The following is a 22,433-nucleotide window of genomic DNA, read 5'->3' as shown; positions in this document are numbered from 1 at the left end:
ACAAAACTTTGAAAAGGCGCTTTGTTGTCGAGTAGAGTCCAAACGCCAATAATAATGAAAATAATATTGTTAATTATCGGATACATTTAAACCGAAGTATAATCAAGATACAGGGTTACAATTATTGAACTGCGTAAAAAAAACATAAATTAGTTACAAACTTCGGCGCGCACGCTCTTTATTCAACATGTAAACGTTACTACAGATACTAGGATTTAGGTTATGACATGCTCGATATGGCTGCCATCATTGGCGGTGGTGTGGCGCAGACCGAAGAGTGAAATTCTGCAGGACCCGCAGAAGTGTCGGAACATGGATGCTGTCGATGGCCTCCTGAATGGCTGTTTCCAGCTCAGCAATGCTTTTGGGGTTATTGCTGTACATTTTGTCTTTAATATAGCCCCACAAAAAGGAGTCGCATGTGTTCAGATCCGGAGAATATGGCGGCCAGTCGAGGCCCATGCCAGCGGCCTCTGGGTACCGCGGTCCCCAAAGTGCTCCTCCAGGACATCAAACACTCTCCTGCTTCGATGGGGTCGAGCTCCGTCTTGCATGAATCACATCTTGTCGAAACTGGTGTCACTTTGGATAATGGAGATGAAATCATCTCCCAAAACCTTCGGTATCGTCCGGTGGCCACCGTTCCATCAAGAAACATCGCACCGATTATTCCGTGACCGGACATCGCTCTCCACACAGTCACCCGTTGAGGGTGAAGAGACTTCTCGATAGCGAAATGCGGATCCTGAGTCCCCAAAATGCGCCAATTTTCCTTACTGACGAACCCATCCAAATGAAAGTAGCCTTCGTCGCTAAACCAAACCACGCATGCGCACACTAATTCCCATCATGCACTGCGCCCAACAGTGCAGTTTGAATGTTTGAACCGTTCAGGAGCTATGACGATTTTATTTCATATAGTTCAATAATTGAAACCCTGTATAATAAGGAAACGTGATGAACTAATCATTTATTTGTCGACAGATACATGTACATATCGCAATGAAGTCATACCGGGCTATGGCTGATTTGAGCAATATACACTGTATTTGCAATAGGCGCACTGATGTATCGATAAATGCACTGTCTGACAGAAAAAAATGGAGCATCCAGAAGACGTCAGTTTAACTCCGTACACGTACACACCATCGCCGAGTATGTAATTAATTAGTGTCGCACTTCTCTCTGACAGCGTTGTTCGTGTTTAGTTTTGTTACCAGGTCTGCTAGGTTATATAAGGGACTTGAACAACGTCAGATGTTGGGTCCACCTGTTAGGTAGCTTTAAAACAGCGCAAACTCGGCTGCGGATAAAACGATTTATTCTGGAAACAATTCGACCCACAAGGTATGCAAGATAACTTTTGTCAGGTTTGGAAGATAGTAGGCGAGGTACTGGCGAATGTGAAGCTGTGAGAACGGGTCATGGGTCGTGTCTTGATAGCTCAGCCTGTAAGATTACTGTCTGCGACAGGCAAGGCTCTGAGTGCGGGTATCTATGCGGCACACGGTTTTAATTTCTTAGGTAGTTTCAAATGCTCATTTTCTCACAAATCCTTATTATTATCATGTCCACTGTAGATGTATATACTAGAGTGAAGTCATATTGAGATTACCGTCTCTCAATAATGTACATTTTTATTTATTTATTTTACACGTGTAGTTCCGTAGGACCAAACTGAGGAGCAACTCTCCAAGGAATGGAACGTGTCAGTACCTGAAATTACAGCAGAAAAGTACACTACTGGCCATTTAAATTGCTACACCAAGAAGAAGACGTGCTACAGACGCTAAATTTAACGACAGGAAGAAGATGCTGTGATATGCAAATGATTAGCTTTTCAGAGCATTCACACAAGGTTCGCGCCGGTGGTGATACCTACGACGTGCGGACATGAGGAAAGTTTCCAACCGATTTCTCATAAACAAACAGGAGTTGAGCGGCGTTGCCTGGTGAAACATTGTTGTGATGCCTCGTGTAAGGAGGAGAAATACGTACCATCACGTTTCCGAAGTTGATAAAGGTCGGATTGTAGCCTATCGCGATTGCGGTTTATCGTATGGCGACATTGCTGCTCGCGGTTGGTCGAGATCCAGTGACTGTTAGCAGAATATGGAATCGGTGGGTTCAGGAGGGTAATACGGAATTCCGTGCTGGATCCCAACGGCCTTGTATCACTAGCAGTCGAGATGAGAGGCATTTTATCCGCATGGCTGTAACGGATCGTGCAGCCACATTTCAACAGGATAATGCACGACCGCATGTTGCAGTTCCCGTATGGGCCTTTCTGGATACAGAAAATGTTCGAGTGCTGCCCTGGTCAGCACATTTTCCAGATCTCTCACCAATTGAAAACGTCTGCTGAATGGTGGCCGAGCAACTGGCTCGTCACAATAGGCCAGTCACTACTCTTGATGAACTGTGGTATCGTGTTGAAGCTGCATGGGCAGCTGTACCTGCACACGCCATCCATGCTCTGTTTGACTCAATGCCCAGGCGTATTAAGGCCGTTATTACGGCCAGAGATGGTTGTTCTGGGTAGCTGATTTCTCAGGATCCATGCACCCAAATTGCATGAATACGTAATCACTTGTCAGTTCTAGTATAATATATTTGTCCAATGAATACCCGTTTATCATCTGCATTTCTTCTTGGTGTAGCAATTTTAATGGCCAGGAGTGTAATAACAGCTAAAATAAAATTGTTATGAATCCAAAAAACGACAAGCCATTATTTTAAGTAAACGCAATCAACAATTTAACGCAGGAATCAGCTTAATTTTTCAAGAACAGAGTAGTAGGAGTGACCAATGGGAAAACTCTTCAGTTTAGATTTGAAAGTGCGTGGATTATTGGTAAGATTTTTGAATTTAGCGGTAGCTTGTTGAAAATGGTTGCAGCAGTGTACTGCACGCCTTTCTGCACAAGAGTCAAGGAATTGCGATCCAAATGCAGACTGGATTTCTGCCTGGTATTAACTGAGTGAAAGCTGCTAATTCATGGGAATAAGCTGATATTGTTAACAAGAAACGCCAGTAAAGAATATATGTATTGAGAGGCCAGTGTCAGAATACCCAGACTAATGGACAGGGGTCGACTGCCCGAACGGTCCGTTTCTGAGCCAAAAATGCGCTTTGAGAATGGGAAAAATTACCCCAATATGACACCATACATCATAAGCGAATGAAAATAAGCAAAGTAGACTACCACTTGTATCGAACCATCACTTACTTCTGATAGGGCTCTAATAGTAAAAATGGTAGCATTAAGTCTTTGAACAAGATCCAGAACATGGGTTTTCCTCGACAGTTTACTATCTGAACACCAAGAAATTTGAACTTCTCAGTTTCACTAATCATATGCCCGTCCTGTGAAATGAAAACATCAGGTTTGTTGAATCGTGTGTTAGAAACTGTAACAACTGAGTCTTACTGCGATTTAGGGTTATTTTATTTTCTATAAGCCATGAACTTATGTCTTGAACAGCACTGTCTCAAACAGTGCCAGTGTTGCACACAACACCCTTTACTAACGATCATGTCAGCAGTAAACAGAAATAGTTTTGGCTCACTTGTGATACTAGAGAGCATATGACTTAGTATAAATAACGAACAGGAGTGGCCCCACTACAGATCCGTGGGGTATTTGCGGTACGCGTACGGATCTGTCGATAGCGAAATGTTCACTTCATCACGATTCCTTGTTATACATTTCCAAGAATGTAGCAAAATGGTTGTCATTGTAGAGATTCAAGTACTAGGTCGAAGATTAAGAGATTTCCAGTCTGCCACATCAGTCGGCTGCCATAACGCAGCTGCTCGACAGATGGGACAATGGTATGGTATTGAGCACACTCGTAAGACATTTAACATAGATTTCTCGAAAACACTTCACAACAATATATTAGAAGAGCAAATTTTGTTGTATTTAAGTGTGTATCCATTTTACATATGACGAGGAAAGCGGTTGACGGTTTGTATGTATGCTTACCTTCTTAGATGACAACGTACGATGTATGGGATTGCAGGCTCTCTGAGTGAATCTCGATAATGAAGTTTTCTCGGGTTATCAGCGTACTTCACTTCGCCTGGAGATGACTAGTAGAAAGCTTGTTGAAACGTAGACGCAGAACGACACTTTGATTCAGCTGCTAACCCGATAGAACTTCACCATAGACCACATTCGTTGCTTAAAAAGCGAAGGACCCAGTTGCGTTTTCAGAAGTTTGTTGCACGCAGGGTGGCACTGCGGCGCATCAACGAGGCGATGGACCGCATGAAGAAGCGCGGTCCAGCAGACGTGTCGGCTGGAGAACTCAGCGTGCTGGAGAGGCTGCTGATCTCCAACGACGACCCTCGCGTCGCCATCGTGATGGCGCTGGATATGATGTTCGCCGGCATCGACACGGTAAGTTATTCTCCTACTTGCTGCCTGCTCCTGCACCCGTGTTTGAGTGTGCTAATTTTATGGCGCACAAGATCCTGTTTTAAAGAGTGCATTGTACCACTTCACAACACGAGGTGCAGTTACAAAAATCAAGCACATGGACATTCCTATCTAAATGTGAATGCACCACATATAGAATGAACACCATTGAAACGGATGATGTAAAATTCCAGGCCACAAGAATCGATGCTGATGAAGTGAGCGAACATGGCATACAGATTTATACTACTAAAAACATGGCTACTGCGGCAGTTGAACATCAACACGGTTGAGAGAAATCTCAACAGTGAACAATAGACTCTACAGGACGGTCGGCACTGCAGTACTGCCCCACATAATCCATTCACATAATTGAGCCTTACATTGCAAATGATTTGATCCCATAGCTTGTACATGTTATCTGCGATGGATAGCCACAAAGGTTTAACTATTACCTCGAGAAAATCAAGCTGTGACCATGATACTTGTTGATGGTGTTGGTTTTGTGTTTATTCGCCCTCGGTTGCAGCCATACAGCCACACATACGTGTTAGAAAGTTAAAATAACTGCTGTTACTTGGTAAATAATAATTAAAAAAATGCACGCTGTCGTAGTATAATACTGAAATAAATAAGCTCGCCGGATAAAAAATTAGTCGCTCCAAGGCGCATGTGCAGATGAATCGTTAATCCTTTACAGAAGGCGCAGCGATCGCGTTAGGTGCTCAACCGTACGCGCACTGCCTCTACATGAACATGAACGCAGTAGCGATCAGTGAGTCATTTATGTACGTAAACATGGATAAATGTAAGGACATGACAGCGTGGCTAAAAGGGGGGATGCTGTTTGGCCGTGCCCATGGCTACGGCGAGTGAAGTTCCTGGATTTGTTAGCGTTTCAAGGCGGACTGTTCAATGTGTCTGCAAACAGTGATGTAAGACACGTGGCCACGAAACACAGCGTCACAATAGTGGCCACAAAAAGATCCTGACTGAGAGGGATAGGGGATACATTTCACGACTTTTGAATGAAAATCGCTTCCATACCTGATAGGAATTGCTGTAGACAGCGAATAAAGATCCATCCCAACCTTTTGACGAGAGAGCACTGCGATGGAAACTGCATACAATGAACGTTTGGAGTTCGTCACCTCGCAAAAGGCCATTGCGCACACCGCAAGATAAAGACAACGGTAACATTAATCTGGCTGGAAGAACATATGACTGGTTCTCTGAACACTCCCCCACCCTGTTACATCTCGACTGGTCTGCAGAATCACCTAACTTGATCCTCACAGAAATTCTGTGGGGCATGCTGGAACAGCGGGCAAAATGCCGACATCAACATCCCCGCAATTTGGTGGAACTACGCGATCAAATCCTCAGCGAATGGCTTAACCTGGAAGCGACGTACCTGTAGAATTTTGTGGACTCTCTTCCTAAGTGAATACAGTCTGTTCTCAATTCTAGGGGCGGAATGACACGGTATTTAATGTTGCTTGTAATGATTTCTCTAAAGGCGACTAATTTTTTGTTCGCTGATCTTATATCGGACCCTTATGTAAACAATCAGATTTCAAGCGGTGCTAAAGAGCACCTTTATACAGGGACGCACGCACGCACAAGCACACACACACACACACACACACACACACACACACACACGCACACACACACGACACAAACCTAAGCTTAACAGTTATAGTTGGATTCTGACGTGCTAAGACACACGTATGGATTGTGACATTCCATTATGCAAACATTTATAAAGTATGTGTTGCCATTTTTATGTTTATTACTAAGATCAGGCACTGCCAGTGCTGCCTCAGAAGGCCAGACTTAAAAATGAACCTGTAAGATTTGAAACTAGTCGCCTAATATAAGAACTGCAACTGTTGATAGAATCGTTAATAAACGCTTTAAGAACTTTAATAAAGTTGCTGGTTCCCTGTGAACACAATGTTGGAACTGATAAAATAGTTACGGTACAGTTAATTCCAAATTTCAAAACCAGTGCCACGAATACTCCATAAATACGTAAATTCTTCGTAGACAACACGAGTAACACATTAGGAGGACGTGATTGATACATGCGGACCAGCTCCGTAAGCAGACAATCGGATTCCCTTCTATAACGAGGGCAGCCGAAGAAGATGTGATTAATGTTCAGGAGCTCCCCACGGTCGCAACAAGGAGAAGGTATGAGATGGAGCCTACAAAAATATTGTTGGTTGGTGTTGGTCCCTCTCTATACAGGGTGAAAATTATTCAAGCCGACAAACTCTGGGAGGTTGCACGGGACACCAAAACAGACATTCTTCTCTAATGTCGTAATTACCTGTGTGTATTTTTTAATCCGGAAGACGGTGTAATTGCTCTCAGCACTCGTGCTTGATATGGGGACGAATCAGGCGAATGTAAGGAACGTCCTTCATCAGCAGTTATTAATCCATTTCACCGATGGAGTGTGCAGAACCTGGAAACAGATGAATAACCACAGTTTTCACGGTGGTACCTGGAACAGCGTCAGGTGCATCTTAAATTTCCGTCCTCTGTGCTGTTTACAGATGAAGGAATATTCGGCGTGTAATGGTCTTCTACTTCCACAATTCCCATGTTTTTGCGTGAGAGAACCTGCGTGCCACACTTACTCGTGCTTTTCAGTCGCAATTCTGCGTGCACGTTTAGGCAGATGCTGTTGGTGACTGCTTAATTGGGCCATACATCCTATGCAGACCATTAAATGACAAACATTATTACAATTTCCTCATCACAGCATTGTCAGGGAGGCTAAAAGACAATGCATATGGCTCTGGCCGGAGTGGCCGTGCGGTTCTAGGCGCTACAGTCTGGAACCGCAAGACCGCTACGGTCGCAGGTTCGAATCCTGCCTCGGGCATGGATGTGTGTGATGTCCTTAGGTTAGTTAGGTTTAAGTAGTTCTAAGTTCTAGGGGACTGATGACAACAGATGTTAAGTCCCATAGTGCTCAGAGCCATTTGAACCATTGATATGGCACTAGTGTGAAGGGGCGCCGGCACATTTCAATCGTCCTGTGCGTCGATCTTGAACCGACAGTGACCAGGAACGTGGAGTGACATTGGTGGTCCTGTGCCAAGGCCTATAAAGCGTTCTATGTGATCTTATGTTTGAAAGACATTTATGCCTTGCCCCGAAACTGATTTCAAAACCGTATTTGTAGAAATGTATTAATACTGTAACATATGGTAAAATAATGTTTCCTGTTTTCTCTATGTAAAGAAGTACATTTTTTAATTAAAGTCGTAATGATATCATCTGGCCAGAGACATTTACCAAGAGAGCCAAGCGGAAATGAACAACGCGTAGTATCAGTAAAGAAAGATGAACTGATTATGTACTTCATTTATTCTCGCTAGTCTGTGGCGCTTTTTCTCTGTTGGATCCCACGAAGTGTAAGCATCTGCTGCTATTTCTGTCTGTATTTAGTTAAATATGTTATATTTAATTGAAATGTGTAAGTCGAGTTTATTTAGAAAAGCACACCTCATTGAATAATGTGGTAACAACTGTTATGGGTTCCAGAGTTTCAACTATTACTGCCAGTAAAGAAAGGATGCCGACGAATTATTCGAGGGTAGAATGGCCGGATACATAACATGTCCTTTCGTTTCTTATTGGAATATTTCTAAATTAAACCACCCTGAGATCGACTTGCCGAACATTTCATTTCTTGCGTGTATCTTCTGCGGTAACGGGCGAGTTGTGGCGCCCCGAAAATATTCGAAGTTCGGAGTTGGCGCAGCCGCAAAGGCCTCTCGGCAAGCCGGAGCTCGTCAGCAACCGCGTGGTGCCGAACATTAGCCGGAGCAAGAGGGGCGGCCCCAGCGCGTGGTCCAGGCCGAGCACGTGGCTGGGAATTTCATGTTGACACTGTGTCGAGGACTGTGCTATCTGTCGATGGAGGAGATTTGTATGCCGGGAGTGCCAAAGATAGCGGACTTTGTGAGACCAGTATGGCAGACATTTCACAGTTCATGTAGAAATTAATAATAGCCAAAGGAATCATGATGCCTTAAAAAGAAACACGTACATCACCACTATTTGCACGACGATTCTGAAGGTGTAATCAGATTTTATATATCTGTATTAGTTTAAAGTTAAGTATCTGACTGTAAATTACACAAGTAACACTCAGCAATGAATTTCTAAAATCTAAACGGTTCATCCGATTTTGTCGATCGACGTGTCTTTAGAAAGCTATTAGTGTAAACCTAAATTGGTATGGATTACAACCATGTAACTTGAATAGTACATGAGTAGTTGGAGGCCAAAGTGGCTGATTGCTATTGATTGCGTCAGGCCATAAGTATTCCACAGTTACACGAAAAAACGGTAGCAGCATGCTTATAAATATATTTGTTTGTGTCTTTGTTTATATCTGATATATACTATTCATGAAGAAACTGGTCAATATTTACTGTGTTTTAGAAAGCACAGAGACATTAGTCTACTGGCCTACTTTTGTTTCTGTTCCTCTCATATATGGTTTTTAATGTTTTTACGTATTTATTAATGCGCAGTCCGGAACCGAGCGACTGCTACGGTCGCAGGTTCGAATCCTGCCTCGGGCATGGATGTGTGTGATGTCCTTAGGTTAGTTAGGTTTAAGTAGTTCTAAGTTCTAGGGGACTGATGACCACAGCTGTTAAGTCCCATAGTGCTCAGAGCCATTTGAACCATTTATTTACTAATGTGTGTTAGAGCGTGTTTATGGTACAGCCATAGGAATATTTACTTAATTTCAAGTTATTTGAATGTAAATCTAGTATTTCGTATGTGTTTCAATATGTTTCTGAGTGTGCATTGGTTTGGAGACATGGCTAGAGCGCATTAGCCAATCACAGTGCTCGTTACTACGGTATGCGACTACCAAAGTCAATGGAGAGACTGTATGGAAGTGGGGGAGGAGCATCAGGTGGCACAGGACACGGGGGAGTGCTGGACGGGATGGCACGACAGACGGTCGCAGTAAATACGAGTACTTCGAGAGTGTTTAGCAATTTGCACGTGGTCGCGGGAGATAGAAATATTTCGTAGTGCCGACTTGTGCACTTGTGAGATTTTCGTGGCTTCTGCAGTGAAGACGTATAATGCGTTTAGAAGTGAATATATCGTGAGCTATGTTGTTGTTCATGACTAATTACGTGAAATTGTTGTTGTTGTTGTGGTCTTCAGTCCTGAGACTGGTCTGATGCAGCTCTCCATGCTACTCTATCCTGTGCAAGCTTTTTCATCTCCCAGTACCTACTGCAACCTACATCCTTCTGAATCTGCTTAGTGTATTCATCTCTTGGTCTCCCTCTACGATTTTTACCCTCCATGCTGCCCTCCAATACTAAATTGGTGATCCCTTGATGCCTCAGAACATGTCCTACCAACCGATCCCTTCTTCTGGTCAAGTTGTGCCACAAACTTCTCTTCTCCCCAATCCTATTCAATACTTCCTCATTAGTTATGTGATCTACCCATCTAATCTTCAGCATTCTTCTGTAGCACCACATTTCGAAAGCTTCTATTCTCTTCTTGTCCAAACTATTTATTGTCCATGTTTCACTTCCATACATGGCTACACTCCATACAAATACTTTCAGAAATGACTTCCTGACACTTAAATCAATACTGGATGTTAACAAATTTCTCTTCTTCAGAAACGCTTTCCTTGCCATTGCCAGCCTACATTTTATATCCTCTCTACTTCGACCATCATCAGTTATTTTGCTTCCCAAATAGCAAAACTCCTTTACTACTTTAAGTGCCTCATTTCCTAATCTAATTCCCTCAGCATCACCCGACAAAATTCGACAACATTCCATTATCCTTGTTTTGCTTTTGTTGATGTTCATCTTATATCCTCCTTTCAAGACACTGTCCATTCCATTCAACTGCTCTTCCAAGTCCTTTGCTGTCTCTGACAGAATTACAATGTCATCAGCGAACCTCAAAGTTTTTATTTCTTCTCCATGAATTTTAATACCTACTCCGAATTTTTCTTTTGTTTCCTTTACTGCTTGCTCAATATACAGATTGAACAACATCGGGGAGAGGCTACAACCCTGTCTTACTCCCTTCCCAACCACTGCTTCCCTTTCATGTCCCTCGACTCTTATAACTGCCATCTGGTTTCTGTACAAATTGTAAATAGCCTTTCGCTCCCTGTATTTTACCCCTGCCACCTTTAGAATTTGAAAGAGAGTATTCCAGTCAACATTGTCAAAAGCTTTCTCTAAGTCTACAAATGCTAGAAACGTAGGTTTGCCTTTCCTTAATCTTTCTTCTAAGATAAGTAGTAAGGTCAGTATTGCCTCACGTGTTCCAGTGTTTCTACGGAATCCAAACTGACCTTCCCCGAGGTTGGCTTCTACTAGTTTTTCCATTCGTCTGTAAAGAATTCGTGTTAGTATTTTGCAGTTGTGACTTATTAAGCTGATAGTTCGGTAATTTTCACATCTGTCAACACCTGCTTTCTTTGGGATTGGAATTATTATATTCTTCTTGAAGTCTGAGGGTATTTCGCCTGTTTCATACATCTTGCTCACCAGATGGTAGAGTTTTGTCAGGACTGGCTCTCCCACGGCCGTCAGTAGTTCCAATGGAATATTGTCTACTCCGGGGGCCTTGTTTCGACTCAGGTCTTTCAGTGCTCTGTCAAACTCTTCACGCAGTATCATATCTCCCATTTCATCTTCATCTACATCCTCTTCCATTTCCATAATATTGTCCTCAAGTACATCGCCCTTGTATAGACCCTCTATATACTCCTTCCACCTTTCTGCTTTCCCTTCTTTGCTTAGAACTGGGTTTCCATCTGAGCTCTTGATATTCATACAAGTCGTTCTCTTATCTCCAAAGGTCTCTTTAATTTTCCTGTAGGCGGTATCTATCTTACCCCTAGTGAGATAGGCCTCTACATCCTTACATTTGTCCTCTAGCCATCCCTGCTTAGCCATTTTGCAATTCCTGTCGATCTCATTTTTGAGACGTTTGTATTCCTTTTTGCCTGCTTCATTTACTGCATTTTTATATTTTCTCCTTTCATCAATTAAATTCAATATTTCTTCTGTTACCCAAGGATTTCTACTAGCCTTCGTCTTTTTACCTACTTGATCCTCTGCTGCCTTCACTACTTCATCCCTCAAAGCTACCCATTCTTCTTCTACTGTATTTATTTCCCCCATTCCTGTCAATTGCTCCCTTATGCCCTCCCTGAATCTCTGTACAACCTCTGGTTCTTTTAGTTTATCCAGGTCCCATCTCCTTAAATTCCCACCTTTTTGCAGTTTCTTCAGTTTTAATCTACAGGTCATAACCAATAGATTGTGGTCGGAGTCCACATCTGCCCCTGGAAATGTCTTACAATTTAAAACCTGGTTCCTAAATCTCTGTCTTACCATTATATAATCTATCTGATACCTTTTAGTATCTCCAGGGTTCTTCCATGTATACAACCTTCTTTCATGATTCTTAAACCAAGTGTTAGTTATGATTATGTTGTGCTCTGTGCAAAATTCTACAAGGCGGCTTCCTCTTTCATTTCTGTCCCCCAATCCATATTCACCTACTTTGTTTCCTTCTCTCCCTTTTCCTACACTCGAATTACAGTCACCCATGACTATTAAATTTTCGTCTCCCTTCACTATCTGAATAATTTCTTTTATTTCATCATACATTTCTTCAATTTCTTCGTCATCTGCAGAGCTAGTTGGCATATAAACTTGTACTACTGTAGTAGGTGTGGGCGTCGTATCTATCTTGGCCACAATAATGCGTTCACTATGCTGTTTGTAGTAGCTTACCCGCATTCCTATTTTCCTATTCATTATTAAACCTACTCCTGCATTACCCCTATTTGATTTTGTGTTTATAACCCTGTAGTCACCTGACCAGAAGTCTTGTTCCTCCTGCCACCGAACTTCACTAATTCCCACTATATCTAACTTCAACCTATCCATTTCCCTTTTTAAATTTTCTAACCTACCTGCCCGATTAAGGGATCTGACATTCCACACTCCGATCCGTAGAACGCCAGTTTTCTTTCTCCTGATAACGACATCCTCTTGAGTAGTCCCCGCCCGGAGATCCGAATGGGGGACTATTTTACCCCCGGAATATTTTACCCAATAGGACGCCATCATCATGTAATCATACAGTAAAGCTGCATGCCCTCGGGAAAAATTACGGCTGTAGTTTCCCCTTGCTTTCAGCCGTTCGCAGTACCAGCACAGCAAGGCCGTTTTGGTTATTGTTACAAGGCCAGATCAGTCAATCATCCAGACTGTTGCCCTTGCAACTACTGAAAAGGCTGCTGCCCCTCTTCAGGAACCACACGTTTGTCTGGCCTCTCAACAGATACCCCTCCGTTGTGGTTGCACCTACGGTACGGCTATCTGTATCGCTGAGGCACGCAAGCCTCCCCACCAACGGCAAGGTCCATGGTTCATGGGGAGGATTACGTGAAATAGGAATCTATTATTTCCCTGTTATTCAACTTATATTTTATTTAAATGGCTCTGGCTCTGAGCACTATGGGACTTAACATCTATGGTCATCAGTCCCCTAGCACTTAGAACTACTTAAACCTAACTAACCTAAGGACATCACACAACACCCAGTCATCACGAGGCAGAGAAAATCCCTGACCCCGCCGTGAATCGAACCCGGGAACCCGGGCGCGGGAAGTGAGAACGCTACCGCATGACCACGAGCTGCGGACTTTATTTAAATGCTGGACCATCGACACCAATAAGTGTTTTGCAGTGATAAACAGCATTCTTAAAGGTATTTCTGCTAAAGAACTCATCATTTAAAATCGTTAAAAACAGTACCTGCAGATTTTATTTAATTGCAATCTTTCATTTATAAATTTCTTTGTTACATTCAAAATTCGCAATTGCCGAGTGATAGGAACCTTCGGCCATTCGATTCATGTGTATATTCATATTGTACACTGTAGACTCAGCAGTATTTGGCTTGTAATGTGGCAACTACGTATCTCAGCCCCTAGACAACGAAACCAGCGAAAACTTTTTATATTTCAACTCTGAGTCTGAGGGTACGTAGTTGAGGGCTACCATTAATTGTTTTTGAAAGCCCGCAATCTTTGCGTAAGAATGCTGTTAAGCTGATCGGTCGATTGCCCGCATCTCGTGGTCGTGCGGTAGCGTTCTCGCTTCCCACGCCCGGGTTTCCGGGTTCGATTCCCGGCGGGATCAGGGATTTTCTCTGCCTCGTGATGGCTGGGTGTTGTGTGCTGTCCTTAGGTTAGTTAGGTTTAAGTAGTTCTAAGTTCTAGGGGACTGATGACCATAGATGTTAAGTTCCATAGTGCTCAGAGCCATTTTTTTGATCGGTCGATTACCGTCGAACAATAACGTCGACAGTCGTGTCAGTGCCCTGATGGCCTTCTTCCCCACGATATTTTTGAACAACGACGTAAACGTGAGTTTAATTCGCATCTGTTATCAGTAAAATTAATTTCATTTTCCCATATTTTTGGCTTACGTTTGCAGTCTGTAGACGTTTGTCTCGCCTGTCACGGAAGTGTCCAACAATCAGTAATTTTTTTACCGTGACTTACTGGGAAAGCTTTGCTTAATAGTTGTCTCCCAGAATCTTTTCACGCCCTGGACACTTTTGTGTGACGAGAGACATGCAATCTTGTCTACAGAATTCTTGTTGGATCAGAAGAAGATCTGGTTCACCGGATATTAGCAGCAGCAGTAGGAATTACAGACACCTGTGCAACCTTTGAGCGTGCTAGACAGAACATGACCCACCGGTGTAACCTATGTGACGAATCAGTGGAGACAGTTTTGAACCTCTGCAACAACTGAAAAAATTTGTTGTCTCTTGCTAATAAAGAACTAGCTTAGCACCCGATGTTTCGATCGCATAGACTGTATGGCCTGCAGAGATTTTTTTGTTCTTGTTAATCGAATTTTTATGTTGTTCACAAATTGCAAAACTTCTAAGCTTTTCACTCTAATTAAGGTCACGAAAGCGCGGTCTTTTCCGAATGTACTTCTTACCAAAAAGCGATTCTGGTAGCTGGAGTCTGAAGTTTTTGTTAATCAAGCCTTTGGTGTTTTTTTGGAGATGGTTCCATAACAACTTTCATACCCTAGCAAATATTTCTTTATATCTAACATAAATGAAATACCAATTTTCACAAATTTAGCTTTAAATTTTTTTAATGTAACGAAGTATTTTCAAAAAAAATTCATCTCCTGTTGCACTCCCTTAAGGGCTAAAATTTCCAGAAACACTGAAACACGTAGTTTTTTTACCAATTGTCGCAGATGTAGCCTTAATAATCCTTTAGTAGTTCTTTAGGATTTATTTATTTAAAAAACTTTCATCCACTACTTTACCCATTTAGTGGTTGAATTTTCAAAACGCTGAAACGAGCATTTTTTATATGCTGACCAAGAAACCAAATACCAGTTTTCATAGTTCTAGCTTATAAATTTCGTTAATAGCGGCATACTTCCAAAAAGCCTTTCATCCCTTATTTCATCCCCTTAGAAGTGGAATTACGGAGAATCCCTTCTCAAATGATGCCTACACTATAAGATCGACACTTTCTCCAAATTTCAAGTTTCTATCCTTAACGGTGTGGGCTGGACGACGATGAGTCAGTGAGTCAGTCTTACCACATTTCAACCCCTTAGAGGCTGAATTTCCAAAAAAAAACGAAACACGTATTTTTTATTTCTAACTGAGAAGCCAAAATTAAATTTTCATGTATTTAACTATACAAATGCTTTCATAATAAAATATTTTCATAAAAAATCTCATCCCTTGTTTCATCCCCTTAGAGGTTCAATCCAAAAACACTGAAACACATATTTTTTATTTTTAACATAAAAATCAAATACCAATTTACATAGATACAGCTTTAAAAATACTTTAGTAATTCTTTAATAGTGATATACTCGTATTTTCAAAAAAACTTTGACCCATTGTTACCCCCAGAGAGTTAAATATCAAAAAATTCTTAAACACAAATTTCCACGCGACCGCTACGGTCGCAGGTTCGAATCCTGCCTCGGGCATGGATGTGTGTGATGTCCTTAGGTTAGTTAGGTTTAAGTAGTTCTAAGTTCTAGGGGACTGATGACCTCAGATGTTAAGTCCCATAGTGCTCAGAGTCATTTGAACTTGTCCCATGTGACCTCCCAGAGTCTGTCAGTTTAATTAATTTTCATCCATAGAAAACTCCCTCTACCGGTTTTTAAAAAAATCCTCCCAGGAAAAAATGTCATTAGAGAAAACCGCTTGTTTCGGTGTCCCTTGCAGCATCGCAGAGTTTGTCGGTCTGTAATAATTTTCACTCTGAATAACCGCTCTTCAGTTCGGCAAATTTTTCCCAATGATGGATGGGTTGGCGGAGACTTTGGTTGCAGAAGTCCGAATTTTGGCTATTCAGGAAAAGTTCAGCCCGAAAAATCATCAAGTTACCATTCTAAAAATGGCTTCCACACAATGATTCCTTCACCCAAGGAAAAAAGTCATGAGTGCCATCTCAAAAGTACATTGAGAGGGGACGGGGGGTCGAAGCAAAACTTGTTCTTTCAAGAAACAGCGTGTGTTACTGTCTCCTGTGTAGAACAAGCTGATGCGTTGGGTGGCGCAAATGGAAGGCCTTGGACAGCTTCCCGTGACGCTTCGTCTCCACAGCCTCCGTAAGTTCGTCAGGAGATTTCGGTAGTCTGTTCCTGTGATGGTTTGCACCTTTAGAAGCATAATCTGTTTGCATCACACCATGGCAGTCCGAATCGATGGCGGTTAGGTATTCGCCTGTATCGGAGGTGGGTGAACCTACTTTGTTCCTTTGGCTTGGGATCATACACCCACCACACTTCCATGGCGGTTCCGTAGCAAAAGATGTCACATTGACTGACGTGACACACTGCAACATTTCTGCTGTCGCACCGGCTCCGTGGCCTTTTCGATGGGATTAGAGCAATTGCGGAATCTAGCGGACAGCAATTTTTGTCATTCTCAGACTGTCGTGGAAGATGAGGAATCCTGATCGAAGACTGTCCCTTACATTTTACACAATTTCCTCCAGTGTGAGACGTCGGTCTTCCAGCACCGGGGCATCCACTTCCCTTGCGATTCCGTGTGCTTCGCAGAAAGATGGTCTGCCGCTATGTTTTTCGTCGTTCACACTTGGACCAAATTGGAGGGGTCAGCGCAACCTAGCCACGGTGTCGCATAATGGCGCATTGTTGCATCTAGCGCTGCAGCGTTGTTTCCCTTCAAATGCAGAAAACGAAGTACAGTACTGTACGACACTTCACCTCAACGGCGGGCTGCGCCATTTGTTTTTAGCTATTTTAGCGCTACGCTACGGTAGTGTGGCGCGAGGATTTCAATCTGTATCAGGACGACGGATATGTTCCCACAAACTAACAAAAACTTCTACACGGTCCAGCGACATTAATATGAATCGTTAATGTACTAGCGGTAGTGTATAAAGCTTTTTGGGGGAACACGGATAACAGTGTAGTCTTCGTCGCAGTGTGGAGTGCTTTATCCACAACGACTAACATTTGATCACGGTTTTAAGGGATACGACCAACATCTGACCATGATTTTAAGGGAGTTTTAGTCGCAGTAAATTTCAGCTGCGCAACTGCATAGCATTTTTTGTTGTTGGAATGAGTGACAATGGATATACACGTATAAAAAAAGTGGCATACATTGCTTGCTTTCACTCTGCTATGTCATACAAATTACAAATAGCCACAATGCTGGGTAAAACTTTGGTGACGCTCATATTAATGAAAGAACGTGCAGATAATGGTTTCATCGCTTCAAGAAGAATGATTTTGAAGTCGAACACCGGCGTGGCAGTAGAAGAAAGAAGGTTTTTGAAGCTACAGAAACCGACGGAAACAATGACAAGAGATCGTGGTCGAAAGCAATTGATGCGTTTGAGCACTGGAAGACGAAAGGCCACAGTTCAGCCATAGATATGAAAAGGTGATTTTTGATGCTCATCTCATGTCGTAAAACCCTTCAAAACATAGTTGGAAACGTAAAACGGGAAGTCTTACTCCACACGCCGTAATCTCCAGGCACTACTCACATTGTTCACCTTTTCTGATCAATGGCACACGGTCTGGCTGAACAGCACTTTCGCCCATATGAACAGACGCAATACTGCATTGATTCATGGATCTCTTAAAGAAACACCCAATACTTCCGCCGCGCCATTTGCATGCCGCCTGAATGATGGGAGCCAGTAGTGGCACGCGAAGATCACTACTTTTAATTGTGCATTTTTCACAATGAAACCTCGAACTTGGAGAAAAAACGGCGGAAGCAAAGTTGTTGACCTAATATTACGTGTACCCTACAGTAGTAGAACAGGGGTGACACCCCACTCTCCATTGTTGCCAGATGTATCCAAGATGGGAGCGATACTAACAAAGAATGCGACGATCGACTTTAGGCAGAAAGATTCAATAGGTTCACTGCTAGGTTTTGCGAAAGACCGTGTTTTGGTGAAGAATTCCAGTAAATTTGACGCATCAGATCAGGCTGTGAACATACTACCAGTCAGCATAATCCAAGTTGAGTGTAATATAACTACAAACTCATATCTCAACGATAAGTTGATATTTACGGATTCTTCCGTACAGTTTGAACCAGGTATAAGATAGTTCAGACCGTCACAAACGCGATATACCTCTCGGTGACAGTTCAAACATTGAACTACCTGGAGCTACGCATTGTGGATCAGAATAATCAACTTGCCGACTTTCGGGTGAAGAAATCATTGTATGTCTGCATCTAAGACCAGATGGGTGTAAGGTATAAGGCTAGCATGCAGAGCTCACAGTCAGTGTCCCACAGAAGCGAAAGGTGATAACACGCCTTATTACGAGTTCCTTATTTCAATCGGTCTCAAGCCGTGCAACGACGTAACTCAATGTCACGTAGTCAGTCGAGTGCGACAATCGAATTATAAGTCATGAATTCCACTCACATCAGCCCAACACTTCAACCACATTAAACAAAAATTATGAAATTAGGATTGTTATTCACCACCTGGACGCTTAACATACCTTGAAAGAGCTTCTTATATCTGGACTGCACATTTAAGAAAACTGATGGCACTGTGGTAACACTCTCGAAGCTGTCACGTAATGCTCTACCATTCCTGTTTCAAGAGATCTGTTATTAACTTAATCGAATAGAATCAACTGCACACGTAATGTTGGGCTAGCATCAACCATTAAGACGTATGTTTCAGCCTCAACCTCCGATTCGAACAGCTTGGAAAATGCAGGATGGTTCATAGACGTGCCAGATTTAAGTCATTTTGAGGACATGCAACGATTATTATGAACGCCAAACAGTAACTTATTTTGGTGCGGAGTGCAAGTGATGCCAATTCATACACTCAAGCAGAGGCAGAGGAAGTCGAAATCAAGATTAATAGTGCAGTATGCAAAATGCCCCACAACAGTGTTGCTGATGAACGCATAAAATTTTTAAAAGTTCTGAATGCCGGCACTTACCTGTAGTTAACTTTCCGATCATGAGAGTTTTTTGAATACCCTGTGTTACCTACAGCATCAACACATATGCGAGCTATTAAAACATCAGTTCAATTGGAGGCACCTCAATTCATCATGCTTGCATTTCAAACTCAAAGGCGAGGGAATGCATCAAAAGACTCAAGTGAAATTAACTAACGCCAGAGTCTACTTGAATTCTGAATACTATCCATACGAGAATTTACATCTACAGTGGGAGAGCAATGTATAGAGTCTAACATTTGACATGTAAGCGAGATTCCGTGGAATTGAGTTGAAACTGAGGGATGTCTACCCAATCCACAGAATTTCAAGAAGCTGGTACCAATAATCGTGATAGAATGCTCAAAACAGAATGAGATAATAAAATCTACATCTACATCTACATTTATACTCCGCAAGCCACCCAAAGTGTGTGGCGGAGGGCATTTTACGTGCCACTGTCATTACCTCCCTTTCCTGTTCCAGTCGCGTATGGTTCGCGGGAAGAACGACTGTCTGAAAGCCTCCGTGCGCGCTCTAATCTCTCTAATTTTACATTCGTGATCTCCTCGGGAGGTATAAGTAGGGGGAAGCAATATATTCGATACCACATCCAGAAACGCACCCTCTCGAAACCTAGCGAGCAACCTACACCGCGATGCAGAGCGCCTCTCTTGCAGAGTCTGCCATTTGAGTTTATTAAATATCTCCGTAACGCTATCACGGTTACCAAATAACCCTGTGACGAAACGCGCCGCTCTTCTTTGGATCTTCTCTATCTCCTCCATCAAACCGATCTGGTACGGATCCCACACTGATGAGCAATACTCAAGTATAGGTCGAACGAGAGTTTTATAAGCCACCTCCTTTGTTGATGGACTACATTTTCTAAGCACTCTCCCAATGAATCTCAACCTGGTACCCGCCTTACCAACAATTAATTTTATATGATCATTCCACTTCAAAACGTTCCGCACGCATAATCCCAGATATTTTACGGAAGTAACTGCTACCAGTGTTTGTTCCGCTATCATATAATCATACAATAAAGGATCCTTCTTTCTATGTATTCGCAGTACATTACATTTGTCCATGTTAAGGGACAGTTGCCACTCCCTGCACCAAGTGCCTATCCGCTGCAGATCTTCCTGCATTTCGCTACAATTTTCTAATGCTGCAACTTCTCTGTATACTACAGCATCATCCGCGAAAAGCCGTATGGAACTTCCGACACTATCTACTAGATCATTTATATATATTGTGAAAACCAATGGTCCCATAACACTCCCCTGTGGCACGCCAGAGGTTACTTTAACGTCTTTAGACGTCTCTCCATTGATAACAACATGCTGTGTTCTGTTTGCTAAAAACTGTTCAATCCAGCCACACAGCTGGTCTGATATTCCGTAGGCTCTTACTTTGTTTATCAGGCGACAGTGCGGAACTGTATCGAACGCCTTCCGGAAGTCAAGAAAAATAGCATCTACCTGGGAGCCTGTATCTAATATTTTCTGGGTCTCATGAACAAATAAAGCGAGTTGGGTCTCACACGATCGCTGTTTCCGGAATCCATGTTGATTCCTACATAGTAGATTCTCGGTTTCCAGAAACGACATGATACTCGAGCAAAAACATGTTCTAAAATTCTACAACAGATCGACGTCAGAGATATAGGTCTATAGTTTTGCGCAACTGCTCGACGACCCTTCTTGAAGACTGAGACTACCTGTGCTCTTTTCCAATCATTTGGAACCCTCCGTTCCTCTAGAGACTTGCGGTACACGGCTGTTAGAAGGGGGGCAAGTTCTTTCGCGTACTCTGTGTAGAATCGAATTGGTATCCCGTCAGGTCCAGTGGACTTTCCTCTATTGAGTGATTCCAGTTGCTTTTCTATTCCTTGGACACTTATTTCGATGTCAGCCATTTTTTCGTTTGTGCGAGGATTTAGAGAAGGAATTGCAGTGCGGTCTTCCTCTCTGAAACAGCTTTGGAAAAAGGTGTTTAGTATTTCAGCTTTACGCGTGTCATCCTCTGTTTCAATGCCATCATCATCCCGGAGTGTCTGGATATGCTGTTTCGAGCCACTTACTGATTTAACGTAAGACCAGAACTTCCTAGGATTTTCTGTCAAGTCGGTACATAGAATTTTACTTTAGAATTCACTGAACGCTTCACGCATAGCCCTCCTTACGCTAACTTTGACATCGTTTAGCTTCTGTTTGTCTGAGAGGTTTTGGCTGCGTTTAAACTTGGAGTGAAGCTCTCTTTGCTTTCGCAGTAGTTTCCTAACTTTGTTGTTGTACCACGGTGGGTTTTTCCCGTCCCTCACAGTTTTACTCGGCACGTACCTGTCTAAAACGCATTTTACGATTGCCTTGAAATTTTTCCATAAACACTCAACATTGTCAGTGTCGGAACAGAAATTTTCGTTTTGATCTGTTAGGTAGTCTGAAATCTGCCTTCTATTACTCTTGCTAAACAGATAAACCTTCCTCCCTTTTTTTATATTCCTATTAACTTCCATATTCAGGGATGCTGCAACGGCCTTATGATCACTGATTCCCTGTTCTGCACTTAAAGAGTCGAAAAGTTCGGGTCTGTTTGTTATCAGTAGGTCCAAGATGTTATCTCCACGAGTCGGTTCTCTGTTTAATTGCTCGAGGTAAATCAGGACCTTTAGATGTACGGATTGAATTTGAATTTCAGCAAACTTTCCAAATCACACTGAAGCGTATGCTCTAGTTCTGCATGATCGTGTTGTTAACTACTGTCCAACCACAGGTGTTGTGCAGCGAGAGTTCTAGCTCCAGCACAGTTCACGATGTTACCCCAGGGTGTAAGGATTGTAGCTGACGTTCAAGGACTTTATTACAACGAACGCAAGCGATTCATAATTAAAGACTGTGCAATAAAAGCCTTCACACAAAGTGACTGAATAATAGAAACATTCGCAGTAAGCGTTGCATCGCCGAAACCTTTCAAGGATGTGAAGTGCGTTAAAAAGAAGAAGTGCAAAATGGCTAACACCCTTTCATGGACTACTCTGGGGCGATCCTGGTATACCTTATAAAGAAATAATGACGTCTCTTCGAATATTTGATCATCCTGAACCATCATCTACGTCAAAGGCGAGAAGAAGATCGCATGGATGCAGCGAATCTTCAAGTCTGCAGCTATTCAAGACCTGGAATTCTACGGGTGCCCTGCTATCCATAAGCTCAGGAAGAAGATGTGTGAAAATAGTGTTGTGTGTGTTTACGAAATTGTAAAATTACTTTGAAGTTGGATTACTGAAAACAGATGAATTTTTTATCTCAAATTCTGTGTTTTTCTTTCTTTCTATCTAGCTCCTGCTTACATAGCACGTCGCTTTGCCCAGATGCTATGTCTGTGGCTTTGTTCAAGCACAGGAGATATAATTTCAGCCATGTTTGCT

At 42.5% G+C, this 22,433-nt stretch overlaps 1 protein-coding gene across 1 annotated transcript in view; it reads left to right on the top strand.

The window, feature by feature from the left end:
• LOC124795372 (probable cytochrome P450 301a1, mitochondrial) overlaps positions 1-22,433 on the top strand; it is a 338,959-nt gene that overhangs the window by 290,768 nt on the left and 25,758 nt on the right. The window contains exon 8 of the mRNA XM_047259378.1: positions 4,238-4,406. Within this exon, the coding sequence (XP_047115334.1) occupies positions 4,238-4,406 (169 nt within the window). The remainder of the gene's footprint in view (positions 1-4,237; positions 4,407-22,433) is intronic.

This window comes from Schistocerca piceifrons, chromosome 4 (assembly GCF_021461385.2).
Source record: "Schistocerca piceifrons isolate TAMUIC-IGC-003096 chromosome 4, iqSchPice1.1, whole genome shotgun sequence".
NCBI lineage: Eukaryota > Metazoa > Arthropoda > Insecta > Orthoptera > Acrididae > Schistocerca > Schistocerca piceifrons.
The sequence above is the reverse complement of the archived record's forward strand: the minus strand, read 5'-3'. Positions and strand labels throughout refer to the sequence as shown.